We start from the raw sequence: 17,586 nt of genomic DNA, 5'->3' as shown, positions 1-17,586 counted from the left end.
CTCTTAGAGATTCGATGCTAACCGTTACATAGGTTAACTGTTACTTTGGCTCTGCTGACTTACAATGAATACAGAGCTTCCGTAAAAGATATTATTACGATCTTGAAGAGATAATTCATGCGTATGAGCGAGTGATCACGCTACCATCCGGGAGAATCGATACTAAAATTCCATCCTCCTCTTTAACACAGATCAAAATCTACGTTTTAACCTTTGACCCTTACTCGTCCTTCATACAGCACCAAGCGAACGTAACAAATCTTTAACCCTAACCTCGTCATCTAACTCTTGTATCCTCTTCAACGCAAAACTATTTTTTTCTTACTTAATCATCTATATATACACATATTAATAGACATCATTGAATATTTCATTCTCCTATTCACAAAACTTCTACCAAAAATAAAATTACGGTTCGTTGACGATTAACTCCTAGAGATTCTATGCTAAACGTTGTTACATCAGAATAGATACAGTGTGCTACAGCAATTTAACTGTTACGCTGGCTCTACCGACTCGCAATGGATACAGAGCTTCCGTGAAAGATATTATTACGATGTTGAAGCGATAATTCATGCGTACGAGGTGCGCCGCATGAGGTCCTGGTAAAAAAAAAGCGGCGCGTAGCTAGCAGTTATTCAGCAGAGGCAATCAAGCAACGCTCTCTTTGTGCTCGTGGTTATCTTTCACGTGCGGTAGCCGAGCATTCTCGTTCTAGGTAAAGGGTGCTCTCCGCTGCTCTCTCAATGAAAAATAATCAAACGTCGTCGGTTGAAAAGTTTTATTCGAATACGTTGAGAGCCTCTGCATTGTTACCGGATACACTGTATGACTATGGCGAGCGTCGTGCTTCACAATGCTCGAAACTCGAAGTTTCCGCGAGGCCCAACTCGCGCATGCACACTCTAATAATTCTTCTTTCTTCCTTCTCTCTCTACGCAACGCTCCTATTTAAAATACTAGGTACTTTTGTCACGTCATTTTGTTCCTGAGCCTCGTGGTCGGCTAATATTCTCACAAGGTCGTTGTTGGACTCGACCACGTTCGTGTACGTAACGGTGTCCTGGTTTCTTCTTCGGAAGCTCCAGTGACCGAATTGCCTCCTGAACAGGAAGAATCCTAAAGAGACGAGCAACGATGCGATCAGCAAGGACGAGCATGTCCATAGAACGGGATAAAACAGAGTCCCAGCGTCCTCGCACTCCAACTCGTAGTTTGGTACATTCGACAGAAGTTTGCCTCTGTGTTGTTCCGGAGCTTTGCATCTGTTGGAGGAGAAAATGTTTGTTAAGATTATTTTGCACGTTTCTGATTGGTTATCGTTATTTTAAAGCATAATTAATCTCTGTAAAGAGTCATATTGCTCTTGCAGTATTAAACTCTCGTTAACATCTTGAAAGATTTCTGGGCTAAATATAGAATTGCTGTCGCTTAATCTTGAAGAGGAGGAGACTGTTATCATCCAACACTTTGGTCGTATAGACATAATAAGTTCATTTTCTTGTTCCTTTTTTTTAGGTTAGGGTCCGTACCGACACCTCGAGGAATTTTCTGGAAACTCTTCAGGGTTATCGGTATAATCCTGAAGAGGCGAGAAACACTGGAAATAAACTGGGAAAGTTACTACACCAGGTTTACCTAATTTCTTGAGCAATGTTCGCCAGTCCCTCGTTCTCGTTGAGCCACTGCATTTTGCAATTGCATCTCCATGGATTGTTCGAGAGATCTATCTTCGCAGTTCTCTGTATTACCGACCGAAGATCATAGCCCAGGGTCTCCAACGAACAATTCGATATGAGAAGCTGCTGCAGATGTGGCAGGAGAACCTGCGCGTCGCTCGGTGGGTAAATGGCATGAATGTCCTTGAGTTTTTTGCTGTGGGTGGTGGAAAAAATTTGCAGACCAGTCATGTTCGCCAAGTCGTTCAGTTCGAAAGACGTTAGATTGACCATGTAATTTAGTTGGAGCTCTCGTAAATGCGGTAAAAATAATCCTTTCAGGTGCAATATTCTGGTACCCGATACATCCAGCTTTTCCAGGGCAGCTGGTAACGTAGGAACGGATGTTATCGGGTTCATCGATAAGTCCAATACCGTCAGGTTCGATAAGGTCTTGAAGAACGCCGCGGGCAAATGCGAAACTGATACGTTGCGCAAATCCAAGTGTTTCAACGCGCTTGTGGTCCAAAATGCGTTCTCGTGAATGTTATCACCGATTGGATTATTTGACAATGACAGAAACTCTAAAATCTGAAACAAGTTTAATTTAATTATTTTTTCAAAAAAATTTAATTGACTCTTTTGAAAGAGATTAGAATTTTAATGAGTAATTGGGAGAATTTTATTAAATTTATTGAAATTGATTTACCTTCAGATGCTCGAACATGGTCTCGTTGATCAAAGCCAGCCTGTTCCAAGAGAGATCTAAAATTTTTAAATTTGGTATTTTGTGGGTAAGAGCTGTGTCATCTATGTATTCCAATTGATTGTAACTAACGTTGAGAACTTGTAAATTATATTCTTCTTTGCACAAAAAGAAAAATCTCTGAAGGTGGTTATGAGAAAGATCCAACGTTCGAAGGTTCTCCATCGTCGTCGAACAGTCCAAGAAACTGTTAAACTCATTGTTGCTTAAAATAAGCTCGGTCACATCGGACAAATGAATGGTCGATTGGATTTTCGTGAAAAAATCTTCTTTCGTTATTTTGCGATTAGAGAGATTTACCTGTAAAATCACGCGAGTTATCGAGTGTTCCAACATTAATAACAATTGCAAAATAAACAAAATCCGTTTAAATAAATTTTGTGTCGATGAAAGTTATTCTTGCTTAGTCGAGTAAAAGCATTTAATATCGCTCATAATCGCCTACGCGGGAGATGCACGATAATGACTTTGTTAGAATAATTCAATGAAAAAATTGTCAGTGGATAAGCGTTAGTAAAATAAATTCTGTACAATTTTTACAAATTTTTGTATAAATAATAATAAAGACAATAATGGATCGCTTGTGGAGATACGAGGAAAAAGTTGAATGCCAGACCCACCGTATTGGTAGATAAACAGACGTTAAATAGTAGGAGAATCGTGAGTGATTGAAGCCACATTTTGCTGTTCGAGCGATTTATCTTGATTCTTGATTACGATAGTTTTTTTCTTCGATCTTAAAACACACACTTGTCAAATCACACACCGTGAACGTCTAGTCGAAGCTGAACTTCTCACACATCGAGCAAATGAAATGACAACGATTTCATTCTCGGCGGTCACCGCTGCGATCGTAGCACCGAAATAAGGAGGGGGTCACGCACAGCATCGACACTGCATTATAGTGTAACCTTCCAGATATAAAATCTCTCATTTTTCCATTTTATTCTCTTCCAAAAGCTTTGCTTAAATATCTCACTTTTGGGATTCTTCAATAAATAATTGTTATCGAGATGATCTAAAATTGTTAAAGTTTGCTCTTGATGAAATAAAAAAATAATAATGAGGATACTTGGGGGTGGATAGCGTTACGTGAGATTTTTAAGCTGCCGCAATTGTAGAGTACTCTTTAATTTGCAAGAATACGCAAATGGGTGATTTATTAAGTTGTTCGTTCCTTTTACTTATATGGATAATGGTACATCACACACGAGTTGCGAAATACTCGTTATTGTAATCTGATCTCGGTCACAAGTTCAGAATTGCAGAGGCTAACGCACAACTTTGTGATAAAATGCGATTAGGATGCGAGACGTGTGTGCATCGCTTATCCATGGTCGCATATATAATTGTTTTTTCGTGGTTAATTACACTTATTTTTTCAATTAATTTACAGTCGCACTGCGGGCGATATTTATTGGCCGCCTCGCTTCAAAATTTCGCAAGCTTATCGAAAAGAAATTAAAGCAGTGATTTGAGAGACTACTGTGGACGTTCTATATGCTTCAAAGTCTGTCAAATATATCGCTAATTTTCCAATGGATTAGTGATTTAGCTAGTAGAGTATTATCTATTATTGTTATTGTTATATCTGCAGTCTTTAAAGAAAGAAAAGTATCGAGATTCAGTATTATAAACTAACGATGACTTGCTGAGAATATCGTACAGAACTTTGAAATGCGTTTATCATGTGAAAATGCAACTGATAGAAGCATAACAGATTTAAAGATTTATTTATATTTTATTGTGTCATTACCAATTTGTTCATTTTTTGGGGGTTTGTGGAGTGCTGGTAGCTTTAAAAACTAGTGGATTTGATACACGAAATATACTGGGCAGCATAGTCGCCAATGTACCGAAAACTTCTTCAGACATACCCTAGAACAAAAATACAAAATTGATGGAGAAAGAGCTTTTTTAGTCTTTAAGCTATTTGACAAGTGAATAATCAAAAATAGCGCTTACCTTTGGTACAAGAAACTGTAGATTTTTTAATTCAGCACCACCCCACGACGCCATCTCTATCATGAAACCTTTTACGCATTTAAAAACTAATTCAGCTCTTTTTGTACACCAAGCGACCGTCATATCCTATAGTTCAAATTAGAGTTGGTGAATTGTATGAAACACGCAAAATACATACTCTATTTTAATTATTCAATTATATACGTATATCAATACCTCTGACATTTCGTGAACGAGAAGTACGGGTATCGTTAACGTGGTAACATCGTTACAACAGGCAGTTTTTAATATATTTCTTAAGCCTAAAATTGCTGGGTGCCTAGAGTTGATGTCCCCTACAAGTTTGCCAGAATTAAAAGTATCCGCATAAATATAAATAGTGAGTCGTAATTACCTGATCTTAAAGAATCGTTTACTACCATATGAAATACAACGTGAACTTCAGCTAAATTGGAATGTCTGGTGATATACACGTCACCCGTTTGCAAGCTCTTGCTAGTTGACTTTCTTACCTAAACAATATTAATTAATGCATATTTTTTTTTATACATTCAATTTCTGTAATATACATTAAACATACTTGTAAGTCGCATCCTTCTCTATGATGCATATGCCTCCACGCAATGGCATCTCTCACATCTTCTCGTGCTTTTTCTAACTGTTCATCAATTGGAGAAAAATGAAATTCTGTAGTTAACTGGCATATAGAACATAAGTCTGCAATAGTCAATTATTTCATGAGACCATGGTATGTGTATAAGATCTTCCCATACTGAAGATGTTGTACAATTAAATACAATTTTATCAAAGAATAATAATGATAGTAATAATAATAATAATCACCTTTCGTTATTCCCGAATAACTACCTAAATGATTGTCACTTAGAAGAACTACACCACATAAATCATTTGAATACAAAGCCAAAGCCGTTTGTAGTCTTTGTGGTGTTGGATCCATTCTGCAATATTATATGAAATAAAAGCAGTTCATTGGATTGGCACTAAAATTTATATTGTGTATCTTCAAAATAGCTCACCCTTCATTACTTTTTGCTGTTCTACAAAAATCAAGAACATCTCCAGTTAAAATGCGAATATTATGCATTTGTTTCATTTGTGAACCTAAATGTATTGTGAAACTTTCTTCTAATACTGGATATTCAGCTGTATTTGTTTCTTCACTATGCTCACCCTTATTAGTGACTGAACCAATAGATGCTGCTATTGGAATAATAGGTGATCCCCTATTTAAAATAATCAAAAGTGTAATAATGTATAATATAGAGTTTATGATGAAAATTAGGTATCAATTAAATATTTACATTGGTGTTGGTAACATATTAGTTTGTTGCTCCTCTAATAACCTCATGATCCAATTTCTGTACTGACGCCGTTGATCTAATTTTAATGCATCAACTCTTGATCCCCAATGACCTTGCAATAAACTTTGCTCCTCAAAGTGTCTACCTGCCATTTCATTAATTGATTTTTCAGTCGAGCCAGCCTCCAGAGCTTCAACAGCATACCTCATTTCTTCTGTTTGCCTGTAAATAATAGTTTTCTTAATAAATTTGTGGTACTCTGGATCCTTTTAATTAGTAGTACGATTAAAAACAAAAATACAACAATAGACAGTGAAATATTAAACTTTGAAAAAATATCAATATTGCTGAAACTAATGATCTATCATAGAACAGGCCAAACATAAACAAGAATCTTGTTTGATCTATTTTCTCTGATGCATGGTAGTATAATTTTTTAATATTTAATAAAAATATGAACTAGCACAATATACCAATACTTGATTTTATATACTTTTGAGTGAGTTGTTCATAAGCGCTGTTTCTCATATGAATTACTTCAGTTACATCTTTTCCAAATTTATGTTCTGCTTGCAAAATAGGCTCTAAAGATGGTGAATGAATTAATTTATGATAAGCTGCTGCAAACAGTTCTTCATCCGTAGTACCAATTGGATCAGCATATTCTACTGTTTTCTGCTTGTATATTTTTTCCCAAGCTTTGATTATTTCTTCAATATCCAAATCACCTGATTTTGCAGCATCAATAAGCTTCTCAGTATTTTTATCATAATAATCTAATGTCAATTGCTTTGCAGTAACTTCAAGAGTTTTGAGTAAATCCTTTTCAATGTAACATGGTAATTTAAATAATGACATTATACGATGTGTCAACTCTTTAATTGAACCATTGAATGGAATTTGTAGAGGAATTTCAAGTGAGTATTCTTGATTTGTAGTACAGGTTGTAAATTGGTATTTAAAAATTTTAATAACACTTTCATCTTCAAGTATATTCATATTTATAGGTATAAAGCTTAACAGTAGTTATTACAAAATCATTAATGCATATTAAAGATTAATTTTTAAACACGGTCCAAAAATCTACCAATTCTGACAGTATACACACTACACAGACACAGTACACACTAGTAATAATATTTACATAAACTTAAGGGGCGTATTTATAAACGTCCTCCCCAAGGCCCTCAAGGCCTTTTCAAGGCTCAAGCTCCATTCAGCCGATTTCAGCTCATTTGGCCCAATTTGGCCTTTCTAGGCTTTTGTTGACTCGAATCTCTAGGAGTCTAGGACACTCTAGGTTATGGACGCCAAGTTGGCAACGATGCGGCAAACGTGAGTTCTCCAGGGGGTTCAGTCGGCCTCGGGCAGGGTTAGTTCAGGATTATAGATTGGCAACGCTGTGGACCGCATGGCGCTCTGTTAGCTAAGGTTTGGCTGGAGTGGCTGGTCTCTGGCCCTTAATTTTTTGTTAATTTCTTTTCAAGTTTCTAACCTCGTATTTTAAAGAATTTTATAAAAATGGGGAAACTAAATGTCACAATGTTGCGATATTTAAATAGCGAAGATTTTCGTGTATTAACAGCAGTCAGTACATTAAATTTTGTTTTAAATGATATATTGATTTTTGTTTTTTGAAGTATTGTAATAAAATGTTTTCTTTTTTTAGATCGAAATGGGCATGAAAAATCATGAATTGGTACCGGCGTCACTTGCTGCACAAATAGCTAATTTACGTCATGGTGGTGTACACAAACTTTTAAAGGAATTATGCAAACATAGACTTCTTAGTTATGAGCGTGGAAAACATTGTATGTTTAAGATATAATGTTTGTTATTTGTGTTTGTTTACTGAATTTTGTTTGTTGGTACATTTATTAATGCCTTTGTTCACAGATGATGGATATAGATTAACAAATTCAGGCTATGATTATTTGGCCTTAAAAGTGTTAGCACAGCGTGGTGTTGTTTCTTCATTTGGAAATCAAATTGGAGTAGGAAAAGAATCCAATATCTATATAGTTGCAGATGAAGAAGGAAATCCTGTATGTTTAAAGCTTCACAGATTAGGAAGGACGTGTTTTCGAAATATAAAAGGAAAAAGAGATTATCATCAGCATAGAAAGTCAGCTTCTTGGTTATATCTTTCTAGAATATCAGCTACGAGAGAATTTGCATATATGAAGGCCCTTTATGATAGAGAGTTTCCAGTACCAAGACCAATTGATTTTAACAGGCACTGCGTTATCATGGAGCTGGTTGAAGGAGGACCCTTGTAGGCCTTTATCTCTTTATTTAACCAACTAAAATAAAAATATAATTTTTTATTTGTTTCTAATTAATATTCTTTCTAGATGTGGTGTGTATGAAGTAGGTGATATTGAAGGACTTTACGATGAATTAATGGACTTGATTGTTCGTTTAGCAAACCATGGTGTTATTCATGGAGATTTTAATGAATTTAACATAATGATTACAAGTGAAGGGAAACCAATTATTATTGATTTTCCCCAAATGGTTTCAACTAAGCATGCCAATGCAGAGTTGTATTTCGAAAGAGATGTAAATTGTATAAGAGATTTTTTTAGACGAAGGTTTGGTTTTGAAAGTGAATTGTATCCAACGTTTAAAGATATAGAGTATGTATGAACATAACCTAATCTGATGGCAAATTAAACAGTTTTAGGAATCATATATAACTCCATTTTTTTTTTATGTAGACGAGAAGATTGCATAGATTTGGAAATTAAAGCTAGTGGTATAACAAAAAGTATGGAGAAAGATTTATTATTAGAAATGGGCATGGAATATGAAACTGAAGAAGAATATGAGTTGGAAGATGAAGCCACATATAATGACACTCACAGTTATGACGATGAAAAATATAAAGATGCTACTGATCAAATTATAAATGCTGATTCAGAAAATGAGATTGATCTATTGCGCTCAGAAGTGGAAAAAGTACTAAAAGAGGATTTTAAGATTTCTCCAGAAACGTTTTCTGTAGAAGAAAACCAAAGTATCAATAAAGATGATAAAATCCATAAGAAAAATAAAATTTCAATTTCAGAAAACTTGAATTCAATTGATGAAAATAACGAGACGCGCTTTGACTCTTTGCCTAATACTGATAATATCTCGGATAAGAGTTCCGCTTATAAAAATTATACATGCGATATGAAGAGCGTAAGGAGCACTTCAACTACTAGTACGATTCCACCTGATGTTATTAAAAAAAGGACAAAATTGGCTTTGGACAAACGTGCGAAAAAGGCTATTTCTAGAAAAATTTTAATTAAGGGTGAAGCTAGTGCTACAACTAGGGTAAGAAGAGAAAATAGGGATACTGTAAAACAATCATCAGGAATTTGGGGATGGGAATGATTAACATCAATCTTTAGAAATAATTATCACTCTATGTATATGCAAGAAAAAGATTTTTATTTTTACTTGTTATAATTATATTGTGTATGTGGTAATTTTCATGTATCATTATAATTTAATTTAATCTGTATATAGTTATCATGTATTTACGACATACACAAGTGGAAAACTATGAGACAAATATATTATAGCTAACAAGCATTTTTAAACCCTAAGCCTTACGTCTGGAAAAACGATTTTAATTATAAAATCTGCTCTCAATTTTAGTTTTAAGAATGTAGGAATATATAGATTTATGAAAATGTTAAAAATCTTTATAAAGAGCCAGGTAAATTATTTACTTAAATATATACCGAGTTTTAAAGAATAAAAACTACACGAATTTAAGAGAAAGCAAACTTACTCCGATAACGTGAATTGCGCACGCGATTACTGATACCGACTATATATACACGTCTTACTGTTCTAGTACTAAGCCCATTCTGTTGGCGCTTGTCGGGTGATTCGTAAGGTCGTATCAAATAACACGATTTACCTCAAAGAAAGTTGCTGCAGATAAAATTTAGTAAAATGGCAAAGGACAATCTTACAGCTATACTCTATGGCATTAATGATATTAGACTGGTTAGTGATAATTTTTTCAATTTAAATATTCTCCGTACGAAATAGATTTATTAACTTTAATTTGAACAAATTCCTAGTTGAGAATAATCGGTAGAATTAATTTCAGTAATAATTTTAATACTTACTTTAAGTCATTTACTTTATTTAAACGAATGTTTACTATAATTAGTGGTGTTTATAAGTTAAGAGCCTGAAATATAAAATTCGAGATATTTTATAGACCATTTGCAGCAGTAATAATGATTAAATCCAAGAAGGTTAAAGAATATTATTTTATGTGTTAAAACTTTGTAATACGTAACAAACGTTTTTACATGTATTATTATCGACCCTGAATTTTCAACTGTACACTTGACGCTGTAGGACGGCTATTGATTGTACAATATACATACTATATACTCACATGTATCTTAAAATGTTATTTATATTTTACTAAAATTATTGGTCTTAATTGTAATATTTATTTTAGGAGCAGACTCCAATTGAGGATCCCAATGACGACGGTAAGAAAAACCATTATTATTGATAAAATATTATAGTTTCCTAATAAAAATAAACCAGTGTCACTTTTTAATTTCATAAAAAAATATAATAAACACGTGACAAAGTAAACACTTTAAATACAAACAAAGTATCTTGTATGCAGAAGTACTTCTTGAAATGGGTTGCGTTGGAATTTGTGGGTCTGACGTCCACTACCTCGTTAATGGAAGAATAGGAGATTTTATTGTTAAGAAACCCATGATAATTGGCCACGAATCATCAGGTGTCGTTGTCAAAATTGGAACAAACGTGAAAACGTTAAAAGTACTAAATTTTTTTAATATTTATGTAAATTAGGAGCTTTATATATCGAAAGTTTATTTTAAACAGGTTGGAGATAGAGTTGCTATAGAACCAGGAGTCCCTTGCAGGATGTGTCATTTTTGCAAAATAGGACGTTACAACTTGTGCAAAGATATTGTATTCCTCGCTACACCTCCGGTACATGGAAGTTTACGACGTTTTTATAAACACGCAGCAGATTTTTGTTTCAAGTAATTATATACATTTACATACTCTAATATAAATACAAAACATTATATATATATTATACTTCTATATTACAATAATCATACGCGTTCACAGTAATAAGAGAAATTACTAGAATTGCGGTGTATGACAGAGAAAACTTTTTTTGATGATAAAATTAGTGCAGCAGTTTTTATAAGGAAATTACGAAATTAATGTAAATAGTTGATATTTTAGATTACCGGAGAATGTTTCTTTGGCCGAAGGAGCTTTTTTGGAGCCTTTGTCAGTGGGCGTACATGCATGCAAGCGAGCGAATATCACAATTGGCTCGAAGGTGTTAATTTTAGGCGCCGGTCCTATTGGTTTAGTTACATTGCTGGTTGCGAAATCTATGGGTGCCAGTAAAGTTGTTATTACGGGTAAGCCTGCTTGTGTCACGATAAAGAGCTATATATATACGTATGTAAACGATCTTCAAAAATATGCAAAGAAAAATAATTTATCGTTGCATCACGACCCTGATGAACTTGGTTACTTTAAAGCTAAATGTGGCGCATAGTCCTATTAAAATTTACAATGCCTATAACAGGATCTCAATCATAATAATTCTTAACTCGTGTTAACCATTCTGTTTATATTTGAAGCACCACGCTATTTTATACAGCCTTCGATATGTACACCGAGAACTCTAACATACTCTTTCAGATCTGATGCAAGATAGGTTAGATGTTGCCAAACAGCTAGGAGCTGATGCTGTGCTGTTGATGACAAAAGATGGCACTGATGAAGAAAATGTTCGACGAGTTCACGATTTATTTGGAGAGGAACCTGATAAAACTGTCGATGCTTCGGGGGCCCAATCATCGATACGATTAGCAATTTTGGTGATTATTATATTTTTAACGTACTGCGAATTGTATCATATTTATAATACATTTGTTTTTATATGTCATATTAGGCTACCAGATCCGGCGGTACAGCTGTACTGGTAGGAATGGGTGCTCCTGAAGTACAGATACCGCTTATCAATGCACTAATTCGGGAAGTTGATATTAGAGGAGTTTTCCGATATGCTAATTGGTGAGCTTATTACTCTTTACTTAAGCATTTAAATTTTCCAAGATTGTTACTTCGATACACCGCTTGATAAACTTTATTTCTTTTATTGTAGCTATCAAGATGCGCTGGATCTAATCGCGAGTGGAAAAGTAAACGTGAAACCACTAATAACTCACAATTTTAAAATAGAGGAAACCATAAAGGCCTTTGATACATCTAAAGATGTTAAAAGTGGGGCTATTAAAGTCATGATCCACTGTAAATAGTACAAATGATTATAGAAATTTTTATATAAATATACTGTTATACTAATTTTATATATAAATTTTGACAATATATATAATATAGTTTTTTAATCTATTTAATGCGGAGAGAATAAAATAATCTGAATTTTTGAAATCGTGATTTCAATTAATTTTTTCTTACCGTTTACGTTTAAAACATTCTTTCGTCTGCTCCATTGTTACTCAATCCTATTCTCTACTTATTATCTTGAATTTGTAACAGGATTTATCTGATGTTTCTATTGACGAAAATATTGTGTACTAATTTACTAATCAATTGACATGGTAAATTATTGTCAAGCCTTCGTAACATTTGCCGCTGTAATCGGAGAAAAACAAGTAAGATTGCGTTGTGTAAGTTTCAGTAAACAACTTATAAATGTTTTGATAACGTTACATAAATACTGAAATGTGCGGAGTTATGAATGATTGCGAAAGCGTTTATTATTTATTTAGATGAAAGCTTATACTTAATTCCTTAATTTCAATAAAGCGCGCTTTGCAATCTTACGTACAGTTTTGCGGCATTCTGTAGTTGGCAAGGCTGATTCAGTAATGTCACCGAGGTTGTTCATTCGAATAGTACATCGCTATTATAATATAGGACATAAATCGTCATCTTTTATGCTGCATCCGCTTTGCTCAGTTAAGTAATTTTATAATAAATAATCTATAAGTTTTAACTTACAGCGCGTAAGATAGAGCAAGGTCCGAAAATGGCTACAGTGTTTTATTAGATTAGGTTAGCAGCGGTGTAGTTAGCTAAAAAGAGAGGAGCAGGTTTCTGTGCGCAGGCGCGAAAATGCATGGCCTCGATAGGGCAGTAAAATGCAGTGATGCCAGAATTGAAACTTTTAGCCAGCAAAAAGACGAGTGAAGGGGTATACATATACGCGCTACAAACGCACATCTACATAAGATCGTGATTGTGTTTTTGTTGCAAAAAGAGTCTATTCTGGCATCACTGGTGAGAAATTAATGTTTTCGGAGCGAGCCGCGACTAGGAAGCGTAGGTATGAGGCGACGACTAGAGGTTGATTAAAAATTATTTAGATTCATGGAATGAAGAGTTGTAAATGGGTATTGAATAAATGTGGCGGTATAGGCCGCAGAAAAAGCATATCGAGTGTGAGTAATCTGTTTTTCCCGCCATTCACATCCCTGCCCATAGAAGATAAGTGCGTCTTAAAAGAGAACTAATCAAATCTTTCTATATCTTACAATAGCAGCGTCTAGTACGCATGAAAAGAGGTTATGTGAAGATATATTAAGAAGACAGATTATAAAATTATATTTCTGGCTACTTACAAATCGTTTATTGTTTATAGATTACAACAAAGTTTGCAATGGCTGAACTAAAATTTCCCAAAACTCTTCAGGAGTTTGGATATGGATTTGACTCAGGTTTGTTTTTATTGTAACTATTCAGACAGAATTCAGATGTTTCATTGATAAGTACCAACATAATAAATAAATCATAACAAAACATTCTTAGGCGGGAAACTTCGAAAATTAGATCCTTCTGTTGGAACTCCAACAAATGAAGGATTTGAATTTAATGTTAGTGATGATCCTCATTATAATCAAAAGCATTATGAAGCATTAGGAGAGGTAATAGTTTTGGAAATTTACAATAATGGATTATTATTTTACTATAAGTGCAATGTCATATATACAACTTCCACGATTGATTGTTTTAGATAATAAATAATTATGTGTATGAACTGTTAGAGAAAGAAGGACTGAAAAGGCTACCAGTTCCGAAAAACAGTACCAAGCCATTAAATATGAGAACGTTTATTTTTGCTACAGAGGATGCTTTTGAAAATGAAAAATTAATTATTCTCATCCATGGAAGTGGTGTGGTTAGAGCAGGACAGTGGGCTAGACGTTTAATTATTAATGATAATCTTGCAACTGGAACACAAATACCATATGTTAGAAAAGCAAAGGAGCTGGGTTATGGAATAATTGTATTAAACACAAATGATAATCATAGGATAATAAATGGAAAACCATGCAAGATTGAGGTAAATAATAATTGCTTGTGATACCTCATAGCTGTCTTTGTCTAATATTAATTATATTTCTTTGGAGTAGGGAAGCGAAGACCCACACAAGCATATGGAAAAAGTATGGATGGACTATATTAAACCATCAAAAGCAAATTACATAGCAATCATAGCACACAGTTATGGTGGTGAATGTACAGTTAAATTTGTAAGGTTCCTAGATGTCAGTTTTGTTAAGAATTCTAATTATTTGTCAATTAACGTAATTATTGTATTTGAAGGGTATAACTCACGTTGAAGAATTTAAGGAAAGGGTATTTGCAGTGGCATTAACAGATTCGGTACATATAGCACCTAAAGGATTTGAGCATGTTGTAAAGGTATTGTTATTATTATTACTATTACTACTTACAAATGATTACTGATCAGGCTCGATAATATTACGTTGGAAATATTGTCGGGAAAAGTATATACGACGAGATCCTTAAAATCCACTTGTTTAAGCATCGAGGATAAAGAGAAATTTCGGACAACTGCTGTATTGTCTTTCGTCAATAGCGCTGCGTGACTTTTATTAGCCATCTACCTTATCAAGTAGTATTTCAGGTTTGTGCGCTCCTCGCTTGATATTATTGCGCATTTGAACTTAAAAGCTGAATGGCCATAAGAAGTCAAAAGAGCCATTGAGCATTAAGAATTTATATAATAGAACAGCATGACTTCTTCTATTAGCCTACTTCATCACTAGAATAGTACTTTGCTTTATTTATGTCCTTGATGGCTGAATGTCAATAGAGACTGAATAATCCATAAATTCCCTTTGAAGAAGCACGAGCAAGCGATATCGAGCCATTTCGATCAATTGTGGAGAACTTATTTTTTTTTATTTTTTACAGGAAAATATTTTTTAAAGTACAAAATGGCTCGTAGGTTTATAAAAATGATAAAAATATTGTAAAACTTTAGAAATGTAGTTCGTACTCTATGCTTATAACTATGGTACATAAAAAGTGAAGACACCCCGTGGAGCTGTGGCATCGAGACAGAAATATAAGGGCGTGCTCGGAGATGAATGTCGTGCTCTGACAATGGTCGGTGCTCTCTCGGTGTGCCACTCAGCTCGCTGAGTGGAGTAACTGCGGAGAGAAGTGGCTATCTGCCATGGTTTGCCAGGAATCACCAGCAACTATGCAAGGCTCAACCCTCGTCTCATCCTATTGCAACGGGGCCACTAATGTCTAATGGGATCCTTACGCCTCAATGTCTGCTACCATTATACCATTGTATTCCTTAATACGGCCTCGAAGTTTTGAAACGATTGCTACAGACTACAGGCTATTGGTTTTCTAATCGATAACAAACCTGCTCGTCAGCTCCGTAACAGACCCGGAGGAAACTTCCACGTTCATCGAAGATACTCGTTCGTGCAATGTCAAAAAAAATGCCAAATTGATATATTGAAACAACGCAAGAATCAAAATTATGCCCGAGGAAGTAATATGCTGTGGTATGCGGACGGTGCAGTGACAATTGCATTATAGTAAACGTTGGTTAATTAATTAGAGTGCAGGTGCAAACAAACGGACGATAGTTATATACACTGAGAAGAGCTGAAACTTTGGTACTTCGGGCAAATATAATCGGCACATTTCCCCCGAGAGACGATGCCGGCTAGGAGGACCGCGCCTTTACCCGTTGCTCGCGGGCCTCGATGACGAATTTCCTTGTTCAAGCAAGCGCATTTGCACGAGCGCACTAATGCACCACGTATAAACGTGTATACTATGCACATGTATCTATATATATGCGCATATCCATTTGCAAAGCAGGCTTAACGCTATCGGTCGTACACCACTGATCGGTTGTGTTTGCCCACGGTGGGCCACTTCCGAGTCAACAGCAAATGGGATTGACTCTCGTTGATCGAGAATATCACGCGAAGTGCCTGTCCACGGTATACCACTGTATATTAGCACTACTCCTTTCTCATGGCCGGTAGTATACAACGACGCACGTAATTTTATCCAGCATATACTGGGTTGCACACTACTACTCGACTCTCGAGAGACAGAATAGCTTGTAAATATAAGAATTACCCCATAAAAACTTTCTTAAACTGATTGTTTTATGGCTTCCGTATGATCCGCACGTGCGACGGGGTCGTTTATTTTATATACTTGGAAGGAAATACAATTCTAGAGGTAGGAAAGGTATCCTCTATTGTTGCATGGAAGCGATGCTTTTTTATTTCGTTCTTGTGGTCGCAGGTGGTGGAAAATCAGACGGCGCCTGCGAAACCTTACAGTTTAAAGAAGGCTATACCTTGGCTAACGTGTGGTTACAATTTTGCGGTCACTAGGAATACCATAGTTTTTTTTAAACTCGCTATAATAATTATTCTTGGGATTTTTGATCTTTAAAAAATTTTCTTTTCTTCTTTCAGGTATCGAGAAATTGGGCGTGTTCGGAGAAACCACTGGATGCACCAGTACTCTCTCTCAGCGGTGATATCGAACGCGTTTCTGCTGGTAGGTCAAGCTATCGTTAATACGTTAATTATGTTACTGGATAACAGAAACGTAACAGATTTTATTTATTCTTTACGCAGGTCATACTGTTCACGAGATGTCATCGTCCTCTTGCATGGAATCTCTCTTCAAATTTATAGAAAATCGTTACAAGCTCTCAACAAATGCAACACGGAGTGACAAATAATTTATCGCTCAACACCTCTATTTAATTAAACATTTAACAATGTTGATGTAAAAGTATAATCGCTTTTCACTTCAAGTTTTTTAATTATAAACAATACTTTTTATCTATACTTTGACGTCTATTGTTATTTGCAAACATTTACCAACTCGCTATCTCCGCCTGTTAGTTAATTATTTAGTAATAGCTGTCCAGTGCTCCATAATTGAATCAGGTTTGAGGTCATTTATTTCTTTGAGAAAGAAAGCAGAACAACGGTAGCCGTATATCTATACTATAATTGCGTTAGAGTAATTGTGTTACGACCATTTTCTCTCAGACTATGATACTCTACCCGACTAAGGCTATAACAGCACGAGGAACAATTTTATTTATCGAAAAAATGTAAGAGTCACACCACTAGATCACGTTACATGCAACGGTTAATTTTTATTTAACCTTGAAGAATTACACTCGGATATTGTAATCGTTAATGAGAAAAATAGTTTGTAAAAAAAAAATGAAGTAAGATAAGAACGATCAATGGCTGCAATCTTAATGTTATCGATATACCATGCTTCAATCTTTTTTATCAGTGAGTCATAAAAAGCTCCTTCGTAGAGCGTATAGAATTCTTCCATCCCTCGTGTGTTTTTGGGATAGAAAAAAAGATCTCTATTTTCGGAACCGTGATACCGATCACTCTTGAGTTATAAATGAGGTGTAGCCTACGTAATAAAATAGATATGATGGCTGATAGAATGGTTGACTGATATAAGAAAAAAAATCAAGTGATAACTTATAAAC

At 35.0% G+C, this 17,586-nt stretch overlaps 5 protein-coding genes across 10 annotated transcripts; 3 read left to right on the top strand and 2 right to left on the bottom strand.

Moving 5' to 3' along the window:
- Nucleotides 1-764: 764 nt before the first annotated feature.
- Nucleotides 765-4,015, bottom strand: LOC136778753 (phospholipase A2 inhibitor beta-like). The gene is made up of 4 exons (XM_066735864.1): nt 3,045-4,015; nt 2,368-2,724; nt 1,639-2,249; nt 765-1,265 (listed from the first exon to the last, which is right to left on the bottom strand). Exons 1-4 carry the CDS (start codon nt 3,102-3,104, stop codon nt 935-937), a joined length of 1,359 nt encoding a protein of 452 aa, XP_066591961.1. The 5' UTR covers nt 3,105-4,015; the 3' UTR covers nt 765-934.
- Nucleotides 4,016-4,140: 125 nt separating this feature from the next.
- LOC136778751 (FERRY endosomal RAB5 effector complex subunit 3) lies at nt 4,141-6,930 on the bottom strand. The gene is made up of 9 exons (XM_066735862.1): nt 6,205-6,930; nt 5,712-5,933; nt 5,427-5,633; nt 5,233-5,348; nt 4,970-5,106; nt 4,784-4,901; nt 4,606-4,724; nt 4,390-4,515; nt 4,141-4,302 (listed from the first exon to the last, which is right to left on the bottom strand). The coding sequence occupies exons 1-9, from the start codon at nt 6,708-6,710 to the stop codon at nt 4,189-4,191; spliced, it is 1,665 nt and encodes a 554-aa protein (XP_066591959.1). The 5' UTR covers nt 6,711-6,930; the 3' UTR covers nt 4,141-4,188.
- A 166-nt stretch (nt 6,931-7,096) lies between these two features.
- Nucleotides 7,097-9,106, top strand: RIOK2 (RIO kinase 2). The gene is made up of 5 exons (XM_066735863.1): nt 7,097-7,298; nt 7,381-7,522; nt 7,608-7,986; nt 8,066-8,350; nt 8,432-9,106. Exons 1-5 carry the CDS (start codon nt 7,233-7,235, stop codon nt 9,093-9,095), a joined length of 1,536 nt encoding a protein of 511 aa, XP_066591960.1. The 5' UTR covers nt 7,097-7,232; the 3' UTR covers nt 9,096-9,106.
- A 473-nt stretch (nt 9,107-9,579) lies between these two features.
- LOC136778755 (sorbitol dehydrogenase-like) lies at nt 9,580-12,191 on the top strand. The gene is made up of 8 exons (XM_066735865.1): nt 9,580-9,719; nt 10,189-10,222; nt 10,366-10,526; nt 10,593-10,756; nt 10,968-11,152; nt 11,439-11,617; nt 11,692-11,813; nt 11,905-12,191. Exons 1-8 carry the CDS (start codon nt 9,666-9,668, stop codon nt 12,056-12,058), a joined length of 1,053 nt encoding a protein of 350 aa, XP_066591962.1. The 5' UTR covers nt 9,580-9,665; the 3' UTR covers nt 12,059-12,191.
- A 262-nt stretch (nt 12,192-12,453) lies between these two features.
- On the top strand, nt 12,454-16,912 carry LOC136778756 (FAM172 family protein homolog CG10038). Of its 6 annotated transcripts, XM_066735872.1 has the most exons (9): nt 13,109-13,204; nt 13,303-13,327; nt 13,405-13,480; nt 13,572-13,687; nt 13,777-14,106; nt 14,177-14,296; nt 14,370-14,468; nt 16,532-16,616; nt 16,697-16,912. In XM_066735872.1, the coding sequence occupies exons 3-9, from the start codon at nt 13,423-13,425 to the stop codon at nt 16,801-16,803; spliced, it is 915 nt and encodes a 304-aa protein (XP_066591969.1). In that variant the 5' UTR covers nt 13,109-13,204; nt 13,303-13,327; nt 13,405-13,422; the 3' UTR covers nt 16,804-16,912. The 6 variants fall into 6 exon arrangements, with proteins under 6 accessions (XP_066591963.1, XP_066591970.1, XP_066591964.1 ...); XM_066735866.1 differs by lacking the exons at nt 13,109-13,204; nt 13,303-13,327 and adding an exon at nt 12,454-12,721; XM_066735873.1 differs by lacking the exons at nt 13,109-13,204; nt 13,303-13,327 and adding an exon at nt 12,765-13,089.
- Nucleotides 16,913-17,586: the final 674 nt, after the last annotated feature.

This window comes from Prorops nasuta, unplaced genomic scaffold, assembly GCF_024137725.1.
Source record: "Prorops nasuta isolate Cenicafe-Biocafe unplaced genomic scaffold, Cenicafe_Pnas_1.2 PNAS00014, whole genome shotgun sequence".
Lineage (NCBI taxonomy): Eukaryota > Metazoa > Arthropoda > Insecta > Hymenoptera > Bethylidae > Prorops > Prorops nasuta.
Note: the sequence above shows the minus strand (reverse complement) of the source record. Positions and strands in the feature narration are given on the sequence as shown.

What these genes read in the sequence shown, in the direction of transcription:
- LOC136778753 (XM_066735864.1), bottom strand. Translation starts at nt 3,104, where the DNA reads ATGTGGCTTCAATCACTCACGATTCTCCTACTATTTAACGTCTGTTTA. An exon ending in CCATGTTCGAGCATCTGAAG is followed by an intron (nt 2,250 to 2,367) that starts GTAAATCAATTT and finishes AACTTGTTTCAG; the next exon opens with ATTTTAGAGTTTCTGTCATT. An exon ending in AACATTGCTCAAGAAATTAG is followed by an intron (nt 1,266 to 1,638) that starts GTAAACCTGGTG and finishes CTCCTCCAACAG; the next exon opens with ATGCAAAGCTCCGGAACAAC.
- LOC136778751 (XM_066735862.1), bottom strand. Translation starts at nt 6,710, where the DNA reads ATGAATATACTTGAAGATGAAAGTGTTATTAAAATTTTTAAATACCAA. An exon ending in TATGAACAACTCACTCAAAA is followed by an intron (nt 5,934 to 6,204) that starts GTATATAAAATC and finishes TATTATTTACAG; the next exon opens with GCAAACAGAAGAAATGAGGT. An exon ending in GAGAAGGATGCGACTTACAA is followed by an intron (nt 4,902 to 4,969) that starts GTATGTTTAATG and finishes AATATTGTTTAG; the next exon opens with GTAAGAAAGTCAACTAGCAA.
- RIOK2 (XM_066735863.1), top strand. Translation starts at nt 7,233, where the DNA reads ATGGGGAAACTAAATGTCACAATGTTGCGATATTTAAATAGCGAAGAT. An exon ending in TTATGAGCGTGGAAAACATT is followed by an intron (nt 7,523 to 7,607) that starts GTATGTTTAAGA and finishes CTTTGTTCACAG; the next exon opens with ATGATGGATATAGATTAACA. An exon ending in CTGGTTGAAGGAGGACCCTT is followed by an intron (nt 7,987 to 8,065) that starts GTAGGCCTTTAT and finishes TATTCTTTCTAG; the next exon opens with ATGTGGTGTGTATGAAGTAG.
- LOC136778755 (XM_066735865.1), top strand. Translation starts at nt 9,666, where the DNA reads ATGGCAAAGGACAATCTTACAGCTATACTCTATGGCATTAATGATATT. An exon ending in GCATTAATGATATTAGACTG is followed by an intron (nt 9,720 to 10,188) that starts GTTAGTGATAAT and finishes TATTTATTTTAG; the next exon opens with GAGCAGACTCCAATTGAGGA. An exon ending in CAGTAAAGTTGTTATTACGG is followed by an intron (nt 11,153 to 11,438) that starts GTAAGCCTGCTT and finishes ATACTCTTTCAG; the next exon opens with ATCTGATGCAAGATAGGTTA.
- LOC136778756 (XM_066735866.1), top strand. Translation starts at nt 12,632, where the DNA reads ATGTCACCGAGGTTGTTCATTCGAATAGTACATCGCTATTATAATATA. An exon ending in TGCTGCATCCGCTTTGCTCA is followed by an intron (nt 12,722 to 13,404) that starts GTTAAGTAATTT and finishes TATTGTTTATAG; the next exon opens with ATTACAACAAAGTTTGCAAT. An exon ending in GTGAATGTACAGTTAAATTT is followed by an intron (nt 14,297 to 14,369) that starts GTAAGGTTCCTA and finishes TTGTATTTGAAG; the next exon opens with GGTATAACTCACGTTGAAGA.